Consider the following 26,946-nt stretch of genomic DNA (forward strand, 5'->3'; position numbering starts at 1 on the left):
CAACCCACCTGAGAACCCACCTCTGTGCCACCGAGGCCTCAAAACAATACAATTTTATTTTATTACAGAAAGTCTGCTGGCTGAGGGGAAAGGCCAGGGAGGGTGTGGGCAGGGCCCCAGGGCCCAGCCAGGGTGGAGGGGCAGGGCCTGCGCCCCGTTTTCTCATCAGGAGGATCTTAATGATTTCCTGGGAAAACCTGGCCCGAGTCCCACATTATGACTTTAAGAAGATCCCACACTCAGTTCTATGGGTGGTGCCCCCAGGCGCAGGTCTTGGGAGAAAAATGGGGCAGGGGTCTCCCAGAATTCATGTCAGGGCATGTCCATGCCAGCTGGAGCATGCTTTGCAGATGCAGGACCCCCAAGCTCCACCGCACAGCCAGGGAGAAGCGGGAGGGGCCCTGCGCTGGCTCTGGTCCGGCGCCGGCACCTCCACCTGCTTCAGGCTCCTACACATCCGTGGTCCTGGGGCTGGAGCTGCGGGCGGAGGGGAGGTCGGTGGGCATCCCCGCCCCCCACCCCTGCCCCAGCCCTCTGCCCCCGTACCACATCTTCTCCAGGAGTCTGCAGTACTTCTCCTCCAGGACTTTGTTCTTGACCGACTGGGGGACGTCAGGCACGAACCAGGCAGCAATGAGCTTACTGCACAAGGCCACGTGCTGGGGGAGGGGGCAGGGGTCAGGAGAGGCCCAGCAAGGGCCAGGCTGGGGGGACAGGCAGAGAGCTCAACAGGGGTTTTAGTGGCTGGAGCCAGGAAGGAGGGCTGCAGAGAGCGCCGCGGCCACCGCCACCGCCACCCACCCCCACCCCCAGGGCTGGCCCACCTCGAAGAGGATGACGAAGGCCAGGCGGATGGCCAGCAGGAACCAGAACTGCTCCGAAAAGCGGTAGTCGTGGGCATTGCGGTAGTCACGGTACCTGGGGGGCAGTCCGTGGGGTCAGGGGTCATGCGTTCAGAGCGCAGGCTGCGCAGGGGGCTACACACCTGCACTGGGTCACGTTCTCGCTCCGCAGGGGGCTACACACCTGCACTGGGTCACGTTCTCGCTCCTCAGGGGGCTACACACCTGCACTGGGTCACGTTCTCCGAGCCCCCCATCTGGACAGGGTCCCTGAAGTCCTTGGTGTGGAACACCGACAGGCTGTGGTTGACGTAGCCCGTGAGGCAGCTGCGGGCACAAGAGCAGGGTGGCTGGGGGCTGCTGGCCTGGGCCAGGGCCAGGGCAGGGGCCAGGGCGGGGACTGTGGGCTGGGGCTGCTGGTGGGCGGGGTGTGCTGCGGGGGGGGGGGGGGGGGGGATGGAGGGGTGTGCCAGCAGGGGGCTGTGGCTGTGGGCCAGGGCCAGGGCTAGGGCCAGGGTGGGGGCTGCAGGACTGGGGCTGCAGCCGGCGCTGCGGGCGATGGGGGGGAGGTGCCAGCAGGGGGCTGCAGGCGGGGACTAGGGTGGGGGCCAGGGTGGGGGCTGCGGGCCAGGGTGGGGGACTGGGGCAGGGGCTGCCCCTTGGGCTCCTCTGCTGCTGCTTGTGAAAGCAGAGCTAACTGCTGTCCTGAGTCTGGGGGCAGCCCGGTGGGCACACACCTCAGACCCCTGCTTCATAGCCCTGTGTGGCACCGGGCCCACTGGACTGAGCACTGCTGCACGCTTGGGGAGCCCCGGGGGCTCGGGGACACCGGCAGCAGCCCCCCCGTGTGGGGCGAGGGGAGCACTCCCTGGGGTCTGCGTCCCCCCTGGGGTCCCAGCCCTGGTCTGCGGGTGGGTGGCGCCAAGGCCCCAGCCTCCTGTCAGAATCAGATTCTGCTCCCCTGGGCTCAGCGGTGCTTGGGTCTCCGGTCGGAGGGTCAGGGGGTCCCCTCACTCGACCGTGGCACGGGCCCCTTGTCCGCACGGGCCGTAGCGGTACTTGTAGACCAGGCGGGGGATGAACTCGGACGTGAAGGCGATGACCAGCCCGTTGGCGATGACGGCCAGCACGCCGATCGCCTCCAGCACCTGCAGCCACGTCCCTGGGCCAGAGCGAGGGGTGAGGTGGTCCCGCCTCTCGAGCCCCTGGCCAGGGCTGGGGGCCCAGCGGGCCGTGAGCCTTCCCACGCCTCGGACCCTGGGCGGCCCCAGCTCGTTGAGCCCCCAGCTCGCCCTGCCCCCCTTGGCTCCACCCCTGGGTCCCCAACACCTCTCTCCTCTCTCGATGTCCAGCACCGACCCTCCTGTCCATCCCTCACTCCCGCGTCTGCCGGGGTGGCTGAGGGCCCCTCCTCTCCCGTCTCGTGGCTGGATTCCATGTCCCCCTGCCCTCACGTCCTCCCGGGAAGGGGGACCCTGCAAAGTCCCCCCAGCCCTGCCTGTTCCTGGGGCCTGAGCTGCCCAGGACCCACCCATCCTTGGTTCCAGGAAGGGCTAGGGGCCGGCCGTGGGGGAGGGGGCTTGCGCCCGTGCTGCCCCTGCTTGGAGAGGGGCTGTGACAGCGCCGGGGGCAGATGCACAGTCCACGGGCTCCAGCCCCGGTCCCAGCGGCCCTCACCGATGTCCTTGGCCTTGCGCGGCACGAGGCGTCGCTGCAGCCGCACCATCTTGATGGCGTCCAGCCGGATCTCCACGAGGTTGCTGAAGAGCGCGAGCAGCGGGGCCAGCGGGAAGGCGGCGACGAAGATGGTGGTGAAGCCGTACTGGATCACTGCCGGCGGGGCGGCCACGTCGCGCGGGGCCGGGAGGACGCCCCGTCCCCACACCCCGGTCCCTGCGCAGCGCCCCGTGGCCCGCACCCGCACCCGCGCCGCGCCCCGCGCCCCGCACCCGCGCCCCGCACCCGCGCCGCGCCCCGCGCCCCAGCCCCGCCCCCCGCGCCGGGTCTCCGGCCCCGCACCCGCGCCGCGCCCCGCGCCCCAGCCCCGCCCCCCGCCCCCCGCGCCCAGTCCCCGGCCCCGCACCCGCACCCGCACCCGCGCCGCGCCCCGCGCCCCGCTCCCCGCGCCCAGTCCCCGGCCCCGCGCCCCGCGCACGCACTCATCTCCATGAACTCATCGAACAGGCTGAAGACGTTGACCGGGTTGAGCAGGTAGTTGCGCTTCCACCCCCGCAGCTCGGGGTCCGGGCACGTGCGCCTCTGCCTCCAGACCCGCAGCTTGAGGGCGAGCCACCTGGGGGCGACGAGGGCCGCGTGGGGCAGGGGCTCTGGGGAGCGCGCGGAGGGGCGCGGGGGCGGGTCCTCGCGGCCTTGGATGCGCCCCGCGGGGGCTGGGCAGGGCGCGCTCACGGGACCAGGTACTCCACGCAGTTGCTGAGCGTCTGCTTGAGGCCCATGATGATGGCCATCTGCACGAACAGGTCCATCATGCAGCCGCTGAGGTGGCACTGAAGGGTCGGGGCAGGGGAGGCGCTCAGGGCCGCGGTCGGAGGCGGGGAGCCCAGGCAGGGAAGGCGAGGGCGCTTGTTCAGGGCGCTGGGGCGGTGGGGGCTAGGGGCACCGTTCACAGATGGGGTGTCCAGACGGCGGGGCTGGGCGTGGGTGGGTGTTCCCGGGTGAGGGGTGGTCACAGATGGCAGGGCACCCTGCTGGGCGGTGGGGGGTCTGGGAATCAGCAGTCGGGCATCCCTGGTGGGTGTGATGGACGTGCCCCCAGCAGAGATGCAGCCACGGCCTCGCCCCCCGAAGCCCAGCCCTGCCTGAGTGCTCCCCCCTCACCACGGGGTCCAGGCTGCCCAGTGCCCAGGCCCCAGACCCCTGGCCCCTCCCCTCCGTATCGTGCCCCCAGGCCTGTCCTGCCAGCTCTCCGCCCACCTCATCCCTCTCAAGGTCTCCTCCTGGGCTGGGGTCTCCACACACAAAGATCCCTCTACGTGCGACCACAATGGACTGTGCAGTCGCCCCCCCAACACACACACACACACACACATACACACACACACACACACGGGGGTGGGCACAGAGCCTGGTCTGGGGCCTCCAGGCAGACTGACCTCCTCCAGCTTCCACAAACCCGCCAGGCGCACAGACTTCCCAGGGTGACCGTTGATCCTAGGGGAGAAAGGTGAGGGGTGGGGCAGGAAAATGGAAATAAATCAACTGGAAAATCAGAAATAAATCAACTGGAAAATTGAGAGCCAGGCACTCAGGGTGGATATGAAATTGCTATCAAGCCCAACCCACTTCCCCGTGTGCACAAAAACCACTGGAAAACGTGAGGGAGGAACTTCTTGGTCACAGACACAAGAAAAAAATAAATAACTACAATGAAATTCAGAAGAAACTTGCGAGACCTAGATGAGGCAAACTATGAAATTGCTAAAGAATGACATAAAAGAAAACTTGAACAGAGCAACCTGGTTCCTGGCTGGAAAAGCTCAGCCTGTGCGGGATGGAATATTACCACACCCCGAGATGTCCCCGGGCTCTAGCCCCAGGAACTTCTGACTGTCACCGTCGTGGCCACGGAATTCCACGACACGTGGCAGATGGAGTGAAGCTGGCTGACCAGCTGACCCTAGCACAGGGAGGTGGCCCTGGACCTCCTAGCGGCCCGACGTGGTCACGGGGGCCGCCGTGACAACAGAGGGCCACGTCCCATGGGCCACGTCCCAGGGGCCACGTTCCAGGGAGCTGCAGAAGCTGACACAGGTCCTCTGCACCTCCAGAAGGAGCCTGCTCCACTGGCACCTGGACGGACTCCTTAGACCTCTGGCCTCTGGAACTCCAAGGTAATAATTTCGTGTTGTTCAAGTGAGTGGGTCTGCGGATTTCTTACGGAGGCCGTGTGCGAATCCACTCGTACAGTATCCAGGCAGTTCTCCCTAGGAGAACTTATCATTTTATTGCCATCTTAAGGTAAGGTGAATTCCATGGAATTCTGGGGTAGTTTGATAAAAATGATTCTAAAGTTCACCTACAATAATAAATGTAAATAACAGTTTCAAAATAATGGAAAAAAGGGTAATGTATAGCAGCTAGTCCATCCGACAATAAAGCATAAAGCAAAAATAATTAGCACAATAAGAGACAAGCCCCAGAATTAACAGAATCCATGAAAATCCCAAAATATGTAAGTGAATAATGGAATCTGATATTTGACTGAAAGCACTTTAAAGTGGCTTGGGTACAACTGATGGCTATTTGGAAAACAACGACACAGGCTTCCCTTCTTGCTCCTTGCAGCAAAACAACTACCTTACAAAGCAAAGATCTGAATGCTTACGATTTTGAAACCATAAACACATACTCATTTTTAATCTTGAGGGGGGGAAACCCCTTCTGAGCATGACACGACAAGCAGACCATAAAGGAGCGTGTGGGCACATCTCAGACCTAAATAAAGCCTTGCCTCGGGCACAACGTGGACCAGGGAGAACCCTATGCCTCCCTTCCCAAAGACCCCACAAGCAGAGAGGCGGCTCGCAGACCAGCGGCGGAGGTGAGCCTGGAGCCGCGCTTTCCTGGGTCCATCTGGCTCCACTGCCTACTGGCTGTATGATCCTGGGAAAGTTTCTCTCAGATAAAATGCTGTCACACGTAGGACTGCTGTGCAGATTAACTGAGTTGATGGATGTGAAACACTTAGGACAGAATAAAGCGACTGTGTCAGATGTGACCTATTATTTTACAAACTCATCCCATCTACAAGAAAAATCAGTTCAGTCCTTTGTTCTAAATATTAATGGTTCATCATGAGCCTTCACAGGAAGAACAGAAGGACCATGATAAAAAGAAAAATGGACCCTTCAGGAAACAAGACACAATGAGGGATGGATGGCAAGTTAAGGGAAAAAATTCTTGATATCCTCAAGAAATGCTCAAGAAAATACTGCATCTATGAAAAAGAAAAAGATGCTACAAATACAAAGTCAGCAGAGGAAAAAAACCCTTGGACTTTAACTGGCAAGACTTTAACTGTCAAACTTAAAAAATATATATATCAATAAGCAAAAAGACAAAGGAAAGGAAATCTCTCAAATGTAGAACAATCAGACACACAAGATGGAATCGAAGGAAGGAAAGTTACAAACCCAGGAGAGCCACAAGCACCATGAATTGATAGTGGGGGCGAGGATGGGGGGGCTGAGAACAAAGCTTTTTGAAAAGGAAGAAGAAAAGTTAGTAAGTTGAAGTAGAATGTCGGTTATAACACCTGGAAGGGCCTACTAAGTGCCCAGCGCAGAGACAAAAGAAAAGGCCCACCTGGACTGGCCCCAGTTCAAAGAGAAGACCCTAAGGCTTCCAGAGAGGAAAATCTCCTTCAAATAACCTCAGGGTTGTGACATAGGACTTATAAAGAAAGAAACGCAATCCTAGTACATCACTTGGTTCCAGAGAGAACTTTACATGCCATAATGTAAGCACTGAGTACTGCTTTTCAACTTTTAGAAATTGCCTTGTAGACCAGACACAGGCTTAAATATGGCTGCAAAGTAGCATGCCAATGTTAGAAAATCTTATAAGATCTGTTGTCTGTAGAGCTGACAGAGGAGGGACATGGAAACTGGGAAGAAAGACGGAAGAAGAAACCTTAATACCTTCAATAAAAGTGAATTGAGTGACGCGGCTGTGGCTCAATCAGCTGGGCTCCCGTCTACCATATGGGAGGCCCTGGGTTCACGTCCTGGGGCCTCCTTGTGCAGGCAGGCTCACCTGCTCACTGCAGAGAGCCACCGGCCCACCAGTGCCATGGAGAGCCAACTCAGCAAGGTGACGCAACAAAAAAAGGGAGATAAACAAACAACACAGAAGAGCATGCAGTGAATGGACACAGAGAGCAGACAGCAAGCAAAAAAAGCAGCCGGGGGAGGGGGGGGATAAAAAAAGTGAACGCTATAGCAGAGCAGATGTAGCTCAGTGGCTGAGCACCTGCTTCCCACAAACGAGGTCCTGGGTTCAATCCCTGGTGAATTCATATACTGAAAAGAATGCATTATTATGTAAAGAAACTAGAGTGATCAATAGATGAACTAAAAATAATTTGATTACTAAACATTAGGAGGATGGGAGGGGGAAGAGGAGAAGCGATTTAAGAAAATGAAAGCCTTTTATATCAAGGCATACATAGATACTACCTAGAATTGAAAATGCAAGAGACAGAAGTGTAAGCATTTGTGTGTGTCGAGTATGTGGTGTGGGACGGTGTGTGCGCTGGGTGTGCGCTGGGTGGTGCTTGAGGGAATGTGAGTGGATTTGCACACCAAGAGACCACAGAGGTGGTGTTGATTGCTTCTGCAGCGCTGGAGATGCACTGAAGCAGGGCAGTAGGCATTTTTCTTACAAATTCTTCTATACTACTTCATTTTTTAAACCATGTGCACTTAATTAAGTTGAGAAATGGAAAATTAGCTTATGTTGGCATAAAATCACATGAGCAGACAACCAGGAAGATGGCAGCAGAGTAAGGCGCTCCTGGAGTCAGCTCCTGCTACAGGGCAGTCAGCAAACACCCAGAGCTCTCTGGAGCTGCTGAAGCACCTGTTTGGGGGCTCCAGGAGACCAGAAGAGCATTCTGCAACATCCTTCAAGGAATTGAAGGAAGAGACTACCCTTCTGCAGAGAAGACTCGTAAGCAGAGCAATCCACACCACTGAGGCCGGTGCCCATCCTCCACTGGAGGCACGAGCTGCCTTGGGAGCTGTTCTGTGGCTGGAATTGAAAGCTCCACTTCCCAAAAACAGGGGAGGAAGAGACAGTTGGGTACCAACTTCAGCTATTGAGGACTAAATTCAGCGGGCTAAAATATAACCTGAAGAACAGCAAAAGTGTGAGCCTGTCCAAGTAGAAAGAGGCCGGGAGTCGCCATCTTAACTCCGCGCCTGGCATGAGGGGAAGCAGGGCGGACTGAGAATCCCAGTGCTGGGGGGACTGGCTTCTGTCCATCCAGATCACACTGCAGCTCTAGCCTAGGCCCCAGTGCCACCTCCAGCAGGGAGGAAGCTGTGGGAACCTGCACCAGCCCCTCTGGGAAATTACCAGCCAAGCTGCAGAGGCCAGTGGTTATCCTACTTTGACAGCACAAGCTGCCCCTTGAGCTATTCTGTGGCTGGAATTTGAAGCTCCATTTCCAAAAAACGGGAGGAGGAGATGGCCACCAATTTCAGCTACTGATTGGTAGATTTGGCTGGCTAGAGTATAACCCTAAGAACAGCTAAAGTTTGAACTTGTCCAGGTTGGAAAGAGGCAGGTGGCCACCATTTTGACGCTGCCCCAGTATGAGGGGCAGCCGGGCTGACTGAAACTCTCAGTGTCAGCAGGAACCAGTTTCTTTCACCCAGATCAGCCTGCAGCCCTAGCCCAGGCTTCAGCCCCGCCTCTGGCAGGGAGGAGGCTGGGGCCCTAAACCAGCCTATCCAGTTAACTGCAGGTACCTTTGGCTGGCACAGACTGGATAATCAGAAGTCTACTGGGGCAAGTGCAGTCATCTCGGACCCACACTGCATAGATGGCTGCCCACACCTGCAGCTCCAGCCCCACCCCAGGCAGGGGAGAAAGGGACGTGAAGCTTCATCAGTCTCTCAGGGCAACTACAGTCTAGGCCTGCACAACCTGGATTATTATACACAGCTGTGACTCTGTCCCTAGCCCTGGCAAAGGAGAAAGTTGGGAGAAGCATCATCGGTCCCTGGGGTATTGAGGGAAGCTTTAGTCTCCACAACTTATAGCACAGACTACATCCTTGGTTCCTACCGCACAAACAGCAGGAGAGAGAGGGCAGGAAGCCCTAAAATAAAGAGAAAAACTGCACCCAGAATAAATACTCTAGTGAGTCAGATGCCAAGACATCAAAAAAAATTACATTCCACACCAAGAAAAAGGAAGATATGGCACAGTTAAAGGAACAAGATAAGCCTCCAGATGACATAAAGGAGTTGAGACAACTAATTATAGATGTTCAAACAAATCTTCTTAATAAACTCAATGAGATGGCTAAAGAGATTAAGGATATGAAGAAGACATTGGGTGACCACAAGGAAGAATTTGAAAGCATACATAGAAAAATAGCAGATCTTATGGGAATGAAAGGTGCAATAAAAGAAATTTTAAAAAAACATTGGAATCATATAATAGCAGATTTGAAGAGGCAGAAAAAATGATTGGTGAGCTTGAAGAAATGGCTTCTGAAAGTGAACATACAAAAGAACAGATGAAGAAAAGAATGGAAAAAATTGAACAAGGTCTCAGGGAACTAAATGACAGCAAAAGACATGCAAACATATGTGTCATGGGTGTCTCAGAAGAAGAAGAGAAGGGAAAAGGGGCAGAAGGAATATTTGAAGAAATAATGGTAGAAAATTTCTCAACCCTATTGAAGGACAGAGATATCCATGTACAAGAAGCACAACATTACTCCCATCTGAAAAAACCTGAATAGACCAACTCCAAGACACACACTAATCAGAATGTCAAATGCCAAAGACAGAATTCTGAGGACAGCAAGAGAAAAGCAATGCATAACATATAAGGGATACCCAATAAGATTAAGCACTGATTTCTCACCAGAAACCATGAAGGCAAGAAGACAGTAGTGTGACATATTTAAGATACTTCAAGAGAAACACTTCCAGCCAAAAATCTTCTATCCAGCAAGATTGTCTTTCAAAAATGAGGGTGAGTTTAGAATATTCACAGATTAAACAGAAACTGAGAGAATTTCTAACCAAGAGATCAGATTTTCAGGAAATTCTAAAGGGTGTGCTAGAGCCTGAAAAGAAAAGAAAGGAGAGAGAGGCCTAGAAGAGAGTCTAGAAATGAAGATTATATCAATAAAAGTAACCAAAAGTTTCAAAAGAGTGGTGAAAACAAAATATGACAGATAAAACTCAAATAGTCAGGAATAAACTTAACCAATAATGCAAAGCATTTGTATTCAGAAAACAGCAACTCAATGTTAAAAGAAATTTTAAAAGGCCTAAATAACTGAAAGAACATTTCACGCTCATGGATTGGAAGACTAAGTATCATTAAGATGTCAATTCTACTCAAATTGATGTATAGATTCAATGCAATCCCAATAAAAAGTCCACCAGCATTTTTTTAAATTGAAAACACAATTACCAAGTTTATTTGGAAGAGTAAGTGGTCCCGAATAGCCAGAAACATCTTAAAAAGGAAAAGCGAACTCTGCTCTCTAGACTTTAAATTATATTACCTAGCTATAGTGGTAAAAACAGTATGGTACTGGCCTAAAGACAGACACATAGACCAGTGGAACCAAATTGATGGTTCAGAAACAGATCCTCACAGGTATGGTCAAGTGATTGTTGACAAGCCTGTCAAACCCACACAGCTTGGGCAGAACAGTCCATTCAACAAATGGTGCTGAAAGAACTGGATATCCATAGCCAAAAGAAGGAAAGAGGACCCCTATCTCATACCTTATCCAAAAATGAACTCAAAATGGATCAAAAACCTAAAAATCAAAGCAATAGCCATAAAGCTTCTAGAAGAAAGTGCAGGAAAATATCCTCGAGACTCGGTGGTAGGTGCTGGATTCTTAAAGGAGATAAGAGGAGGACTGAGATGGACTATACTGATGTTTAATATATGTAGCAGTTTTAATTAGCTTTACTGAAAAATGTGGAAATATATAGAGTGGATGGTAACACATAGTAACAGCTGGTTTATAAATGAGAATGTGGCTGAAAATGGTAGTCAAGGTATGTAAATGCCAACTGACAGAACGCTAGAAAATATTCTAGGAATAGAAAGGCACAGTAAACCAAGAGGTGGATGAGAACTGTGGTTGACAGTACAAATGCAAGATGTCCTTTGTGAGCTAGAGCAAATAAATGTACATCACTACTGCAAAGTGTTGGGAATGTGAAGAAGCATGGGGAAAATACAGCTGGAGTGACCTATGGACTGTGGCTAGCAGTATTAATATAATATTCTTGCATCTATGCGAAATACGTACTGTGTTCATAATGAGGCAATATGGAAAGTATGTGCCAGATGTACACTATGGGATGCGGTAACAATCAGATGATGTTATCTGTAGGAAATGTTCCACCAGTGTGGTGTGTTGATGGAGAGAGGTGTTTTTTGGGGGTTCTGCACATGTGCATGATTATTTTATAAGTTTACAACTTCTGTCATAAAAAATATATTTAAAAAGTAGGAGTAGGATAGGTTGAGGGAAAGATACACCAAATGTAGGATAAGGGCTGTAATTAGTAGTAAGATTTTGACAATATTCTTCCATAATTTGTAACGAATGTCGCATGACAATGGCAGGTGTTGACGTATGGGACCCCAGTATTATGCTCAGCATGTCTGCTTTGTAAGTTCACAACTTTTACTTTACGCTCATTATTTACGTATGTTCATCTATAAATGATATAAAGATAATAATAATGAGGGGAGTTGGGGGGAAATACTTTGATTAGTAGTAATATTTTGACAACGTTCTTTAATCATTACTTAAGAAGATTTAACAACAATGCAAGGTATGGGTGGTAAGGGGAGGTGCGAGAGTCCTGTGTGATGTTATCTATGTTTGTTTTGTAAGTTCACAACTATTACTGTACACTTATTGTTTATGTATGTTTATGTGTGAGTGATATACTTCAATAAATTTTTTAAAATGGGCAAAAGAAAAAATTTTTTTAAATGCCCAAAAAGAAAAAAAAAATCACATGAACAATGTCTAAACATGCACAGAATTACAAAAATAGTTCATATCAGTCAGGAGGAAAAAAGACCAACCCAACAAAAATGTTCAGATGATATGAACAGGCAATTTCTAAGAGAAGAAGAACAACGGTCAGGACGTATCTGGACAGATGCTGACCCTCACGGTGGCGAGCACACCTGGGTTTCAGGATGGGAAGCCTGTGTCCATTGGACACAGCACCGGTGCCTCGTGGGCTGCGTGTAGCTCTCTGAAGGCCCCTTTTTCAGGGCCTGTCCGTATTTCAACACACGCTCCCAACTTGGGTTAAAACGGACAACACACGCCTGCCCCTGCTGGCTCCCAGCGCCCCCAGGGAGGCCCCACCCCGCAGGCGGAGGTCACCGGGCAGCCCTGGCGTCCACTCAGGGAGTCAAGCCGGGCTGAGCCCGGGGCTGGAGGTGGTGGGCAGCTCAGGCAGGATGGAGGGCAAGGCTGACCGCTGACCAGAGGGCCCGCGTCGCCTTCCCCACAACCCCTGAACCCCCCAGGAATGCCAGAGGCTGACTTCCGGGGCTTGAGCCACCAGAGACCCGGCCCTAGGGATGGGCAGTGGGACCACCCTGGCCCTGCCTGCAGGGTGCTCAGCACACTGACCACTGGCCTTCCACCTCCAGGCAGGAGACGGGATTCCTGCCCAGGAACCGACCGGGCGAGGAGCCCCGGGAGGAGCCACGTGGCCTGGAGGACGCCCACCGGCACGCACAGCTCTGGCCGGCGCCCTGGCGCTTCCTTCCATTACGGCCAGCGGCCAGGAGCTGAGGGCCTCTCAGGACAGCCTCCACCGTCCAAGTCAGAGGCCGTCAAAGGAGCGGGGAAGGAAGCAGTGTCAGAGCAGACGGGAAAGGAAAGGCAGAACCCAGATGAGTGAGAAGGAGGAGGCCGCGAGGCCTTCGGATGTCGGGGAGGGGAGCGCTGGAGTGAAATCACAGGCGGAAGTCGAAATCCAAGCAGAGTGGAAATAGAGTAGAAACTGGAACAAACACACAAAGAAATGGAAAAAAAACAGAACTAGTCACGCCCTCCACAAAAGCACCCTGGCGTGGCGTGCACCCACCTCTGCCTGGGCCTTGGAGGATGCTAAAGTGGCCCCAGGGGAATGGGGGGGGATCTGAGCTCCTTAAAAGCAAGGGACTTGGTCTCGGAAGGAAGCCCCGGGGAGCAGCCAGGTACTGAAAGCCCACAGAACCGAGCGGAAAGGAGGATACTCGCTACGGCGGGAGAGCCAAGCAACCCCGACTGCCGCCAGCAGAGCCCCGCCCGGGAGGACAGAGACGTTCCGGCCCCTGAACCCTGAGCTGAGCAGCTTGCGCGGCCGACCTGCTGTCCGGTATTTGCTTCAGCAGCCAGAAACTAAAGCAGGAGAGGTCAACAGTTAAGAACGCAGGGGCGTGTCGAAGGGCGGGGGGCGCTCAGGGAGCCCCAGCACCAGGGCCCCGTGGGATAAGGACGCCACCACGGATGGGCCTGCTGGGAAGACCGTACCAGGCAGTGGCCACGGCCAGGCGGCAACCCTGGGTCAGCGCAGCAGAAGCCGAGGGTGGGCGCGGGCGAGGCGGCCGTCAGGCAGGCTCCTGGGCCAGTGGACGGGAGTTGGCCCTTCCCCCGAGCCCAGCGGACGCGCTTGGGTGGAAGACGGCCGTAGGCTGTTTGCCCCCCTCATTGAGAGGCAAGGCGGCTTCCTCCTGCAAAGCGGGCTGGCCCGTGACTCATCTGGCCTGCCCCAGCCCCGAGCCTTCGCTTTAGCTCTGGGTCCAGCCGCCACACCGCCAGGAGGCCCCAGTGAGGCTCTGTGGAGAGAGCCGGAGCACAGCGGCCAGCTTGGCTATTCTGGCCCAGCCGAGCCCCCAGCCCGATGCCACCGTGACATCACATGCAGCAAAAACCCGCCGGCAGAGCCTGCCCGGAGCAGTGCGCGACCGCGAGGAAACCACCATGCGCGGGTGGCAACGACAGATGAGGCAGTCCCTCAGACGTTCAAGGAAAATCATTTCCAGCCTGGAACTCTGTCTCCAGCAAGCTCTGCATCGAGACCAAGAGGAAGCCAAACACACCTAAAGATACGCTCTTCTCAAGATTGCGTTTCCCGTGTAGCCTCCCCAGGGAAGCCCTGGAAATCGTGCTCTGACACAAGAAGGGAGTAAGCCGAGGAAGACGATGACGTGGGGAAGTGGACTTGGCCCAGCAGTTAGGGCGCCCGTCTACCACATGGGAGGTCCGTGGTTCAAACCCTGGGCCTCCTTGACCCGTGTGGAGCTGGCCCATGCGCAGTGCTGATGCGCACAAGGAATCCCTTGCCACGCAGGCGTGTCCCCCACATAGGGGAGCCCCACACGCAAGGAGTGCGCCCCGTAAGGAGAGTCGCCCAGCGCGAAAGAAAGTGCAGCCTGCCCAGGAATGGCGCCGCACACACAGAGAGCTGACATCAGCAAGATGACGCAACAGAGGGAAATGCAGATTCCCGTGCCGCTGACAACAACAGAAGTGGATAAAGAAGACACGGCAGGTAGACACAGAGAGCAGACAATCGGGGGGGTGGGGAAGGGGAGAGAAGTAAATAAATAAATTTTTGGGGAAAAAAAAGTGAATAAAAAGTAAATTAAAAAAAAAAGATGTGAGGCTCAGCAACGAGGCGTCCTCCTGGGGTGGGTGAGGGGCTCCCAGGAGCACACGTGTGCGAGTGTGTTCAGGTGTGTGCGTGTGGGTGTGAGGGGAGTATGGGTGCATACAAGTGTGCATCACTTCAGTGAGAATGAGTGTGTGATTATCAGTGCGTAGAGGGTGTGGGAGTGGGCGTGCAGTGTGCGAGTGCACGCGGATGCTGGTGGGTTACGTGGAGACTCGTCACAGCTCTGTTCATAGAGCTCAGAAGTGGAGATGAGGGTTGACCCGGCACCCCTCTCGAAGGACAGGTGCGCTTTACAGAGGAGGTGCCACACCGCAGGCTCCCGGGAGGTGCCTGGTGTTTTGGTGTGAAAGCAGACAGCATTAGGTACGGGGCAAACCCTCGCGTGCGCACAGAAGTTCACGACTGGAGCGGCTCTGGAGCCGGCTTCACGTGCTTCCTCCACGTCTCTGCTGTGCTGCAGTTTCTGAGCATGAATTTGTTTAAAAATTTTAAAAAGCAGGTGTTTCCATTTGTAAATGGGGGTGTAGCAGTTTGGTATTGTTTATGAATTCCAAAAATAGATATTGGATTGTGCTGGTAAACTGGTCTGTTCCTCTGGGCGTACCAGATTGTATCAGAGTTGGAGGTTTCACTTTTACTCAATTAAATTATGATTAAGACTTTGATTAGGCCACTTTAGTAGGACATTGAGTCCCCACCCACCAACACAGAAAAAAACGACACGGCAGAGGACAGAGTTTGAGTTTTTGATGCAAGCGCTCCAGGGAGTAGATACACGAGAGAAGAACACAGAGGAAGAGAAGGCGTTGGACAGGATCCTGCGATCCGAGAAGAGAGCCAAGCCATGTGCCTAATGGTCCACAGCCGACCTTGTGGAGAGAGCAGAGCAGCGGAGCCTGGAGACCAGCCTTAGCCCAGCCTCCCGCTGAGAGGAAGGAGCTGGGATCAGGGTCGGCACGGGGAATGGGAGCCGGAGGCCTGCAGACGCTGCAGCCATCCTGCTCCAACACAAGGCAACGGACCTCAGTGAGGGAAGTGACACCCTCTGTGGCCAGGGAGCTGTGGGCTCCAACCCCGAATAAACACGCTTTGCACAAGCCGACAGAGCTCTGGTCCTTTCCCTCAGCACCCCTCTGGCTGACTCACTCAGGAGGCAAACCACGGGGCGTCGAGTCGAGGGAGAGGAAGGTGGGCAGTGGGCGTGGCCGCCGTGCCTCACCTGCCCTCACCTGCCCTCACCTGCCCTCACCTGCCCAGGATGAAGGCGATGTAGATGAGGGAGGAGAAATGGGCAAAGAATTGCAGAGTGAAGAACTTGATGGTGAATTGGCTCTCTCGCTCTGAGAAGGTCCTCGGCTGCTCTGGAAGAGGTGGGCAGGCAGTCCCCACCCAGCTCCCCCCCAGGGGGCCCCGGCCACCTGTGCCCTCCCCTCCCCCGGGCCTCGAGCGGCACGGAGCGGGCACGGGACGCAGCGGGGAGGACCAGGCCTCGCCCCACTCCCAACCCCGCTCTTCGTGCCTCGGGTCAGGGTTCCAGGACCCCAGCCCCCGGCCCCCGTTCACTTCCTGTGGGCCCCCTCCAGGAAGCAGAGGGCGGTGGGGGGCGCAGGGGCCAGTGGGGGGCAGCGCCTCTTACCTAAGTCGCAAAGCTTCTGGGCCACATACTTGTTGATCTGTGGGGGGATGCAACAGCGCTCACACTGGACCTGGGTGCAGCCCCCAGCAGCCCCCCAGTGACCCCCGGCCCCCAACGCCCCCCAGCCCCCCAGCACCCCCCAGCGCCCCCGGCCCCCAACGCCCCCCAGCCTCCCAGCACCCCCCAGCGCCCCCGGCCCCCAACGCCCCCCAGTCCCCCAGCGCCCCCCAGCGCCCCCTGGCCCCCAGCGCCCCCCAGCACCCCCCAGTCCCCAGCGACCCCCCCTGCCCCCCAGCACCCCCCAGCCCCCAGCGCACCCCCCAGTCCCCAGCGCCCCCCAGGCCCCCAGGGACCCCCGGCCCCCAGCGCCCCCCGGCACCCCCCCAGCGCCCCCCCTCATCTCCCCCCCAATGCCCCCGGCCCCTCAGCGCCCCCAGCCCCCCAGCGCCCCCCCTCAGCTCCCCCCCAGCACCCCCGGCCCCCCAGCGCCCCCCCTCAGCTCCCCCCAGCACCCCCGGCCCCCCCACCTTGGTCATGAACACAATGGTGACATAGTGCAAGAGGGCCCCGCTGGCCACCACAGCCGTGGTCACCTGCTCCTCCAGGAAGGGCAAGGCCGGGGTCCTGAAGAAGGCTGCGGCCAGGACGCGGTAGACGACGAGCAGGTGAGCCATGCCGATCATGAGGCAGATCTGGGGGCGGGCAGGGGGCGAGGTTGGGAGTGCGCAGGGGTGAGGGGCCGTCCCCTGCCAACCCCCAGTACCATGAGCAGAGACAGCACGAGGATGGCGGCGCTGCGCAGGTAGGAGTGACGCTGCGGCTGCAGCTTGTACTCGGGGCAGTTGATCAGCTCCAGCGCCATTTCCTCCTGGGGAGGCACCAGACACGCCTGGGACACGCTGGCCCCACAGACACGGCTCACACACCTGGAACACACACGCCTCCACAGACATGGCTCACACGCCTGGAACATGCACCCGCAGTCATGGCTCCCATGCCTGGAACACGCACACCCCCCAAAGACACGGCGCACACACCTGGAACATGCACGCCCCCACAGACACTGCTCACACACCTGGGACACGCTGACCCCACAGACATGGCTCACACGCCTGGAACATGCACCCGCAGGCACGGCTCACACGCCTGGAACACGCCCCCACAGACACGGCTCACACGCCTAGGACACACAACCCTGCAGACATGGCTCACACACTGGTACACACATGCCCCCGCAGACACGGCACACATGCCTGGAACACGCACCCACAGACATGGCTCACATGCCTGGAACACACACCCGCAGACACGGCACACATGCCTGGAACACGCACCCACAGACACGACTCACATGCCTGGAACACACACCTGCAGACACGGCTCACATGCCTGGGACACACCCCCCCTGCAGACATGGCTCACATGCCTGGAACACGCACCCACAGACACGGCTCACATGCCTGGGACAGGCACGCCCCTGCAGACACAGCTCACACGCCTGGGACATGCACGCCCCCGCAGACACGGCTCACACGCTGGTACATGCACGCCCCCGCAGGCACGGCTCACACACCTGGAACATGCATGCCCCCACAGACATGGCTCACACGTCTGGAACACGCCCCCGCAGGCATGGCTCACATGCCTGGAACACACACCCACAGGCACGGCTCACATGCCTGGGACACGCACCCACAGACAGCTCACACGCCTGGGACATGCACGCCCCCGCAGACACGGCTCACACACTGGTACACACACACACCTGCAGACACGGCTCACACACTGGTACACACACACACCTGCAGACACGGCTCACACATCTGAGACACACATCCTGCAGACATGGCTCACACACCTGGGACACGCACCTGCAAACACGGTGCACATGCCTGGGACACGCACACCCCACAGACACGGCTCACGCTCAGTCCAGACGGACAGGTGCTGGCCACTTGGGGCCCTGGTGCGATCGTACCTGCCCACCCCAGCCTCACCTGGTCCTCATCCCAGCCGTACAAGTCCAGCCTCACCTGGTCCTCATCCCAGCCATACAAGTCCCAGTGCAGGACCACTTCTGCACGCTTCCGTTTCCAAATCTCCAGAAACACCGTGGCTGCCGTGCAGGGGTGAGCGGGGCATCAGCTCGGGGGTGAGAGTGGGCGTGGACCCCGCTCCCGGGACCCCGAGAGGCGCCCTCAGTGGCTCACCCCACACAGCCATGAAGGCGGCAAACAGCACCGTTCCATCGTTGTCAAAGAGGTGGGTGAGCTGGGGGGGCGGGCTTGTCAGGGAGGTGGGGGGGGCTGGGGGGCGGGCTTGTCAGGGAGGCGGGGGGGCGGGCTTGTCGGGGGGGGCGGGGGGGCTGGGGGCGGGCTTGTCAGGGAGGCGGGGGGGTCTGGGGGGGCAGGCTTGTCGGGGGGGCTGGGGCGGGCTTTCCCGTGCCACCCTGTTACCACCTCAGGTAAGAACAGCAAGCCCTCCACCTGCAGGGCACTCTGGCCCCGCTCTGCAGGCCCCATGCCTCAGTTTCCCCATCTGTAGGACCACGCCAGCCCTTCCCCAGGCACAGCCGGACCGTGAGAGCCCCGAGGTGGCAAACCTTGGCGAAGGTGCAGGTGTCCGACAGGCGCTGGAACCTGCGGCCGTGGTCCCCGCGCGGGCACAGGAGAACGTCGTGGGCCTCACAGATCTCCTTGCTGGGGACGTGGGACGCTGCTGATGCTGGACCTGCCCTGAGGTCCTCCCCCGCCCCAGCCCGCACCTGCCCACCTGATCTGGCTGGCATGGAAGAGGGAGAACCCACTCAGGAAGATGACGAGGCCCACGGCGGCCGCGGGGGCCAGCATGGCAGTGTACCAGCCCAGCCAGGCGAAGTAGAGCGCCACCTTCTCGCCAAAGTAGTCCCTGCGGCAGGGCCGCCCGTGAGGGCCCGTGCCCCCGGCGCGCCCACCCCGGGGTGGCATCCACTTGGGGGCGCAAGCCACGTCCACGTGGGGGTGCGGACGGATCACTGCCCACGCGTGGCTGCGGCACAGGGCGTCCGGGTGTTGGGGTCACAGGGGGTCTAGAGGCACGTCTGTGGGGGCACGAGGGGCTTTAGCGGGCCCACAGGTGTGTCTGGGGCACAGGTGTGTCTGCTGCGGGCACAGGCGGCCTGCGGGGGCAGCGTTACCTGATGCTGTCGATCGGCTGTCGGCGGAATATGCTCCTCCACTGGGCCCACTCCTTCAGGCGGCGCTCCTCCTGCGCAGGGGACGTGAGAGCCTCCCGCCTCCAGCCCCCCAGGCCTCGCCCTGCAGGCCCAGCCCCTCACCTCGTGCAGAGGAAAGCTGATCTCAAAGACCCCGTCCTTCACCAAGTCCTCGAGCGTGTCTGGAGGGCACAGGGAGCCCACGGTCAGGGCAAGACCCCTGCCCCACTCCCAGCGTCCAGTGCACTCCGCCACCTGCTCACGCTCGTCGGGGGTCCTCTCCTTACCCCCCTCTGCCGTCTCCTTGTTCAGGACAAAGTTGACAATGCGGATTCTGAAGCACAAGACCTGCAGCTCAGAACGACCCAGGCCCCTCGCCTGAGCCCCCAGGCCCTGACCCCCCCAGGCCCCTCACTTGAACCCCCCAGACCCCGACCCCAGGCCCCACCTGACCCCCCAGGCCCTGACCCCCCCAGGCCCCTCACCTGAGCCCCCAGGCCCTGACCCCCCCAGGCCCCTCGCCTGAGCCCCCAGGCCCTGAACCCCCCAGGTCCTAACACCCCCAAGCCCCTCACTTGAAACCCCCAGACCCCGACCCCAGGCCTCTCACCTGAACCTCCCAGGTTCTGAGACCCCCCGGCCCCTCACCTGAACCCCCCAGGAACTGGGCCCGCAGACCCCTCACCTGACCGCCTAGGTCCTGACCCCCTGGCTTCTTCCTTGTCCTCTTCCTGCATCTGCTGGGGGGCTCCTCTGCCTCCGCCCAGCCCAGACCCCTTCCCCAACTCCCAGGAACAACGCCCCCCGTGTGCAGGGGCCCTGTGTGCCCAGGCCCCTCCTGACCTTCAGGCGTGTGCCGCCTGCCAGTGGGGAGACCGAGGCCCGAGAGCCTGAGTACCGGGGCCAGCCGGCCTCCGTGCACCCTCTGCCTCACTGCCCACAAGACCGCCTTGAGCTCCCCCCTCAGCCTGCTGCTCCCCAGCCCACGGTACCCCCACTCGTCTGCCCCCCTCTGTCCCTCTCCAGGCCAGCCACTGCCCCTTGTCGCCTCGTGGGCAAATTCCAGGCGCCCTGTCCGCTCTGGGGGAGGCCTCGGTTGAGCCGCAGCGGCTGCGCGGGGTGCGGGCCGAGCCCAGGGGCCGGAGGAGGAGGCTGGGGGGGCGTTGGGGGGTCCTGGCTCGGGGCAGGGAAGGGGTGCTGGAGGAAGAGGAGCTGCCCGAGGCCTATGCTCAGGTGCTGGCAGCAGGGGTGGCCTCCGGACCCCAGCCCGCGGGAGCTGTGGCCTCCCCTGGCCTCCCCTGGCCCTCCCGGGGGCCGGCCCTGAGCTCGCGTACTGTCACGTTCGACCCCGGTCACCCCACTCATGGACGTCAGGTCACACGCCAGGAGGGGCCCCCGGGCGCCCCGGGGCTGGGCCTGTCCTCGCTCTGCCCGGCCCAGCGGGGGGCGGCGCGGTCGGGCACGCTCTCACCTTGTGGTGGGCTGCACTGTGGGAGTGGGCTCACCCGGCTCCCTGAGGAGCGTGCGGTACAGGGAGAAGACCCCGCTGTTGGCCCGGATCCCGAAGAAGAGCTTCTCCTGGTCCTCCATCGCCTGGGGCGGGGGCAGCGTGAGACCCTCCCCGGCCCTGGAGCCCTTCCTCACCCACAAGCCCCGGCACAAGCCCCCTCTCAGCCCCTGGCCCACCTTGACCTGGAAACCCTTCCTCTCCAGCCGCTCCAGGAACCGCCGCCGCCGCCGGGCCCGCCCGGGGCTGCTCTGGGAACGGTCCGCCACCAGGACGCAGTCCCACTGCTCGGAGGCCTCGGTCTGGAGGGAGGGGTGGGCAGGGCTGGGGGCTGCAGGGCTGGGGCGGGGGTGGGCAGGACTGGGGGAGCAGGTGGGGTGAGGGGCAGGGTGGGCATGGGGCTGGGGGCTGCAGGGCTGGGGCGGGGGTGGGGCCAGGGTGGGCAGGGCTGGGGCTGGGGAGTAGGGTGGGCAGGGCTGGGGGCAGGCAGGGCTGGGGGAGCAGGTGGGGGTGGGGGTGGGCAGGGCTGGAGTTGGGGCGGGGTGGGGGTGGGGGGCAGGGTGGGCAGGGCTGGGGGCCGCAGGGCTGGGGTGGGGGTGGGGTGCAGGGAGGGGGCAAAGGGAGGTGAGGGTGGGCAGGACAAGCAGGGAGGGGTCTGCTGGGGGGGAGCGGCGCTCACCTCCCCGGGGCCCATGTCCATCAGCGGGAGGCTGTCCCCCTCCGCGGGCCCCGCACTCTCTTCTCCCTGGTGTGGGCGGCGGGAGAGGGGACACTCATTCCCAGGGCTGCACCTGAGCCACGCCCGTGGGCACTGCCGGGCTGAGACACCCCCTGGGGCTGGGGGAGGGCAGCCAGGGGGGCACCCCTGGGAAGTCCACTTGGCCACCCCAGGCAGGGGTTCGTGCTGGCGGCCGGGGTTGTGGGACAAACAGTCCAATACATGAAGACCCCACAGCCTGTGAGGCGACGGCAAAGGGGGCGCAAGCGGTCCCCTCCACCCAGGTCTGCAGACGCCGCGGCGTGAGCGCTGTGCACTGCCTGCGCTGTGTGGGCAGCGCGGGGGCCTGGGCAGCTCTGGCCTGGGTCTGAATGGAGCACCCCCCCCAACTCAACCCACATTCCCTCGGTGGGCGCCTGGGCACGACGCTGCGCCCACAGTGGGGGTCACACAGTGGGCGGCGTTGGGGCCCTCGGCACGCGACCCTGGGTCCCGCCGAAGCCGCCTGAGAGCCCCGGGAGAGAGCCACCGCCAGCCCCTTGCGCAGGACCGGGACAGGCCCGGCTGCGGGGAGGAGAGGCGTGCGGGGGCGCCCCGGTGGCGGCCCAAGCGGGCAGGGAGGGGCCACTTGCCCTGGGGAGGAGCCGCCACCAGTGGGGACGAAGGAGCCCGCGAGCAAGCATTCGTGGGGCATGGGGGTCTGAGCAGGATGAGGCGGCGGGGCACGGGGCACGCCGTGGGGTCCAGCCTGTGCGCGCAGCGCTGCGGGGGCTTCCTGCGCGGGCACCCCCCACCTGGTGAAGGCGGCGAGCTGGGGCCGGGCGAGCCCGGCAGCCCTTCCGAAGACCTGAACCTGCTTCAAATAAAAGGTTTTCTTGTTTTTAAAGCAAGTCCCAGATGCTTACAGCCGAATACTCTTTGTAAAGTAAAATAGCACTAAACTAAAAAATAGACATTCTGTGGAACTTGGAAGTGCTGAAGCTGCATCATGAGCAGCGAGGGAAGAGGGGGGCAGCGCGTGTTGGGGCAGGAGTCCCCTGTCCAGGCTGGGCGGTGGAGGCGCTCTCAGGAAGCAGACGGACGGACAGACAGAAGCAACCACCCTGGCCCCGGCGGGGAGCAGAGGAATACTGAGGCCGGGGGGGGGGTTAGGAGGGGCAGCTCGAGGACCCAGGCCGGAGCTGGGAACAGGACCCTGCCGTGTCACGGGGGCCTCCGGGGCCTGCGTTTAGCGCCCCTGCCCACCTCGCCCTGCCGTGATGCACCCAGAGGAGACCTGGTCAGCAGGCTCGGGTGTCGCCCCCTGCCCGGCCCATCGCAGCCCCCCGCCCACTCAGGAACCTTCCATCTAGCCCCAAGGGGTCTCGCGGCATCGCAGCACCCACTCCCCACCCGCGCCCCACCTGAGCTGCCTTCACGCGCGGGTTGCCAGGTAACAGTGCTTCAGGTAAGCGCCAAGCACGTTTTAGTGTAAGTATGCCCCCGCTACCGCAAGGGACACACCGAAGAAACGTTCATTGGTTATCCGAAATTGAATTCAACTTTGAGTCCTGCTTTGGTCTGTGGTTTGCGGTTTTCGCTCAATCTGGCGAGCCCCCCGCCCCCCTCCAGCACCGCGGGGCGCGCGCCTCAACTGCAGAAGCCAGCCAGTCCATCAAATCAAACCAGAGGCGGGTGTCGAAGGCACGGCGCGCCTGGCTCCCGCCGCCTGCTTCCACCTCCAAGCCCGCGCGGCTCCCGCCGCTCCGGCCGCTGCCCGCCCGCTCTCCAGCTCTCCACCGAGGCCGGCCCTCGCCCGCGCTCGGGTGTGCTGGGCGGCCCCTGCCCTCCCGCCGGCAGATTCCTGCACTGGTGTGGCGAGCAGGACCGGAACTGCTCCCGTCCCAGGCAGGGAGGAAGCTGTCTTCGCCCACAGACCTGCGGTGAAATCCGGGCCAGGGCAGGGCGGGCACCTGCCCTCGCCTGGGCCCGGGGGGCGGGCGGGCCCAGGGTCACACACATCAGCACCCACTCCGAGACTCGCCCTCCGCGGGGGCCTGGTGAGCATCGTGTGGGAAGAGGAGGGGGTTTAATGGCTCCCGGTGCTGGCAGGACGTGCTCACGCCATGCGCTGGGCGGGGGCCTCTTTCCCTCGCCTCCCCCCACTCAGGACCCCAGATCCTGGCAGAACACTAAGCATGGGCGAGGCGGAAGAACCAGCAGGGCGATCAGGATGAAGCAGGGCGCCAGGGCAGGAGGGGCAGGCAGGGCTGCAGGGGGACCACGCAGCACCCCCAAGGTCGAGGCCTTGGGGGCTACCTGCAGAATTACCGCGCCGCGGCAACTCCCTCCCAGGTGTCACCCTCAAAGGAAGTGGAGGGGGCGATCGCCGCAGCACGATGCACAGCAGCCGGGGCAGCCCAAGGGCCCCCGCTGATGGATGGAGAGGTCCTGAGCCGGGCAGAGTGGACGGCGTTCTGCAGCAAGCAGGAATGAAGGTCTGATGCTGCCACACGGCGATGAACCGAGAAGCCAGACACAGGACAAAATGTGGCCTGATGTCGCTACTGAGAAACAGCTAGAAGGAGCCAACTCTGGGAGACAGAGGAGAGGCTACAGGGAGGGGGACAGAGGAGCTGTGGACTGGCGGGTGCAGCGTGCTTACAGGTGAGACTAAGGATAATTTTTTAAAAAGTGGAGGTGGGAGAATGTCCTCATGTCAGCCTCACAGTAAGGCTGCAGGACGGGGTCAGCTGAGGCTGCCGGACAGGCCAGCTGTTGATGCCCACGCAGCCACTTCCCCACCAGGACAGCCACCAGCCGACTCCACTCCCCCGGCTGGTGTGATTCTGGACCGAGGACAGCAAAGCCACCGGAGGTGCCAATGGGCACGAGCCCGCGCCTTTAGTGCGGGCAGCTGGACAGGGATGCCAGCCCCCACAGCTGGACAAAGCCAGAGACGCGTGGCTGGGGCTGGCCGGCCTCCTCCTGCTCTCGGCTGCCCCTCCGTGACCCTCCCCTCGCCTGCCACCCCCACCCTTGGCTGAACCGACTCCAGGTTCTAGGGCCCCGCCGGCTCCCCCGGCCACCTGCTCTCGTCCGGGCCCCACCGCCCATGCCCACAGCCTCCAGGATCAGGCTGTCCATCTGTCTGTCATCTGGGGTGAGGACTTAAGGCCCCGAACTCCACTGGTCTCTGGCCTGCCGCCCCCTCCCCAGAGAGGCCGCCCCCCGGCTCTGCTCCCTCGGGGCTGCGGAAGCCGCTGCCGCCCCTCCCTCCTGGCTGCCCCTCCTTTCGCCATCCAGCCGGCCATCCCTTCCTTCAGACGCCCACCGTCTGCCCAGCCCCTGCTGCCCGGGACGCGGCCTGCTCTGCCTGGGCTTGGTGGGCAGTGCTGGGGACGCTGAGCTCCTGGACACCAGTCTAGGGCTGTGACACGCTGGCCACTGCAAGGCCAAGGGGGTGGTCGGTGAAGGGGGCACAGGCAGGTGGGAGAGGAGGGGTCTGGAGGTCAGGGAGGTGGCAGGAGGCAGAGGAGTGGGGGCAGCTTTACTGGCAGTGGGAAATGTGTGTGGAGAGGCCCCAAGAGGCCAGGGTGCCACATGCAGCCCAGGGACTCAGCACTCAGCACCCGAGGGCCCGGTGGTCACCACGCCCAGGGACTTAGCACTCAGCACCCGAGGGCCCGGTGGTCACCACGCCCAGGGACTTAGCGCTCAGCACCCGAGGGCCCGGTGGTCACCACGTCTAGGGACTCGGCACACAGCACCCGAGGGCCCGGTGGTCACCACGTCTAGGGACTCAGCACACAGCACCCGAGGACCCGGTGGTCACCATGTCTAGGGACTCGGCACTCAGCATCTGAGGACCCGCTAGTCACCACATTCAGGGACTTAACACTCAGCACTCCTGAGGACCCGGTGGTCACCACGCCCAGGGACTGAGCACACAGCACTTCCAAGGGCTTGGTTGTTAGAATTCCCAGTGACTCAGTACCTTTAAGTAATTGGTAATTACCACCCCAGGGACTCAGTAGTCAGCACTTCAGCTTTGTATAGCATAAAAGGCAAGAAGGGAGCTCTCAGTAAGTGGGGCCGAGGATTGGCGGAAGTCAGTTTCCAGGGCTGCTCCGGCAGGCTAGCCAGGGGCAACAGGGAGCTGGGCCCGGCTTTGAGCAGGGGAAGGGCTCAGACCCCTCTTCTGAGAGCTCCTGTGCAGTCAAGCCAATGCTCCCTCGTCCCCCCTCCAGGTCAGCAGGAGCCCCTGGCCACCCCGCACAGGGCATCACAGGGAAGAGCTGGCCGGGGCACGCCGGCATCAGCTGAGGTCTGCTGGCCGGAACCGGCTGGGCAGCGGCTGCTCTGGAGGGGCCCACCCGGGCAGAGATGGCCTGAGAGACCACCCGCCTGGCCCCGGTGCGGGGCGGCCGAGCCTGGGAGGTGGGAGGCAGGAGCCACCCCCGCTCACCAGGGCCCCCCTGGGCGGCCCGGGCTCTGGCCCGGCCCCAGGCAGCATCTCCCCGGCCGAGTGACCTCCCCAGGGGCAGGGGCCCCCGGGGTCTCTCCTGCCCACTGGCCTGGCCCCGCCTCCTGCTCTGCCACCCCAGAGTCGGGGTGTGGCAGCCTCAGCCGCGGCCAGGCCCAGGGGCGAGCCCGGCCCCCAGCCGCAGGCAGTGCCCTCCTCCTCGGGTGCCAGCTCCAGGACAAAGCTCAAGGCCGGGAGGGGCCTCTGCGCAGGGCAGGCCCAGGGCGGACACAGCCTCGCCCTCCGCTCCCGAGGAGCCAAGACCCCAGGCCCGACCCCGAGTCCTCGGCTGGAGGGGGCAGGCTGCCCTCCTGACCCGTGGCCCCAACCCCCGGCCTCCACGGCCCCCAGGGTGGGGCAGCGGCCCCCTCCTCTCAGTCTGCTCGGCTGCAGGACGGCCCCCCACACACACACCTGCACTTCCCAGGTGAGGATGGCTGCGCCGATTGGCGGGAGGCCCCAGGGTGGGTGGGCGCGGCCCGGCGCACCGGGCGCAGAAGGGGGACCCCGCAGGCGCCTGGACTCACCTGCATGCTGGAGGTGAGGCTGCGAGGGGCAGCGGCCCTGGGGAGCGGCGGCACGTCCTGCCCGACTTCCGCGTGGGCCTCCCTCCTCCTCCCTCCTCCCGGTCCCTCCCTCCTCCTCCCAGCAGCCTGGGAGAGGCAAGTGGCCGCGGGCGGGGAAGCCTCCAGCCCCCTCCCCACGCTTAGCCACTGCCTCAGGAAGCCTTCCTGGCCCGCCAAGAGCAGTGTCCAAGCAGGAGGAACGCTGGGGGTGGGGTGCAGCCGGGCAGCCCCAGGCCTGGCCCCCTCCCCATCACCCTCCACGGGCAGCCCTGAGGGCCTAGGACGGCTGCACCACCTGCCAGGTGAGGTGACGCCTGCCAGGTGAGGTTGCACTGCACTCTGGGTGCGGGCGGGAAGGGGACACACCTCGCCACCTGCCCCCGCCCCCACCCCCAGAGCACCCACCTCCCACCTTAAAGGAGAAACTGGGACTCGGGAGTCGAGGCTTGACAGACCCCCCCAAATAAAACACCGGGGGCTTCTGCGCTGGGGGTCCCACCGGGGGCTAGGGGAGCCCCAGGGCCACTGCGGAGCTGGGAGGTCGCGGCCTGCTGGC

The 26,946-nt window shown here is 60.6% G+C and overlaps 1 protein-coding gene across 5 annotated transcripts; it reads right to left on the bottom strand.

Annotated features, from left to right (window-relative positions):
• Window positions 1–35: 35 nt before the first annotated feature.
• ANO9 (anoctamin 9) lies at window positions 36–26,683 on the bottom strand. Of its 5 annotated transcripts, none has more exons than XM_058304860.2 (24): window positions 26,352–26,468; window positions 21,282–21,347; window positions 20,782–20,904; window positions 20,567–20,688; window positions 19,383–19,429; window positions 19,219–19,277; window positions 19,078–19,148; window positions 18,675–18,809; window positions 18,505–18,601; window positions 18,113–18,173; window positions 17,936–18,018; window positions 16,666–16,770; window positions 16,496–16,594; window positions 15,903–15,939; window positions 15,516–15,627; window positions 3,956–4,013; window positions 3,252–3,349; window positions 3,002–3,135; window positions 2,520–2,672; window positions 1,857–2,004; window positions 1,068–1,169; window positions 825–918; window positions 547–659; window positions 36–477 (listed from the first exon to the last, which is right to left on the bottom strand). In XM_058304860.2, exons 1-24 carry the CDS (start codon window positions 26,355–26,357, stop codon window positions 450–452), a joined length of 2,151 nt encoding a protein of 716 aa, XP_058160843.1. In that variant the 5' UTR covers window positions 26,358–26,468; the 3' UTR covers window positions 36–449. The 5 variants fall into 5 exon arrangements, with proteins under 5 accessions (XP_058160843.1, XP_058160842.1, XP_058160840.1 ...); XM_058304859.2 differs by having other exon boundaries at window positions 16,430–16,594; window positions 26,352–26,467; XM_058304857.2 differs by having other exon boundaries at window positions 3,002–3,349; window positions 15,516–15,622; window positions 26,352–26,682.
• Window positions 26,684–26,946: the final 263 nt, after the last annotated feature.

Source organism: Dasypus novemcinctus, chromosome 10 (assembly GCF_030445035.2).
Source record: "Dasypus novemcinctus isolate mDasNov1 chromosome 10, mDasNov1.1.hap2, whole genome shotgun sequence".
Lineage (NCBI taxonomy): Eukaryota > Metazoa > Chordata > Mammalia > Cingulata > Dasypodidae > Dasypus > Dasypus novemcinctus.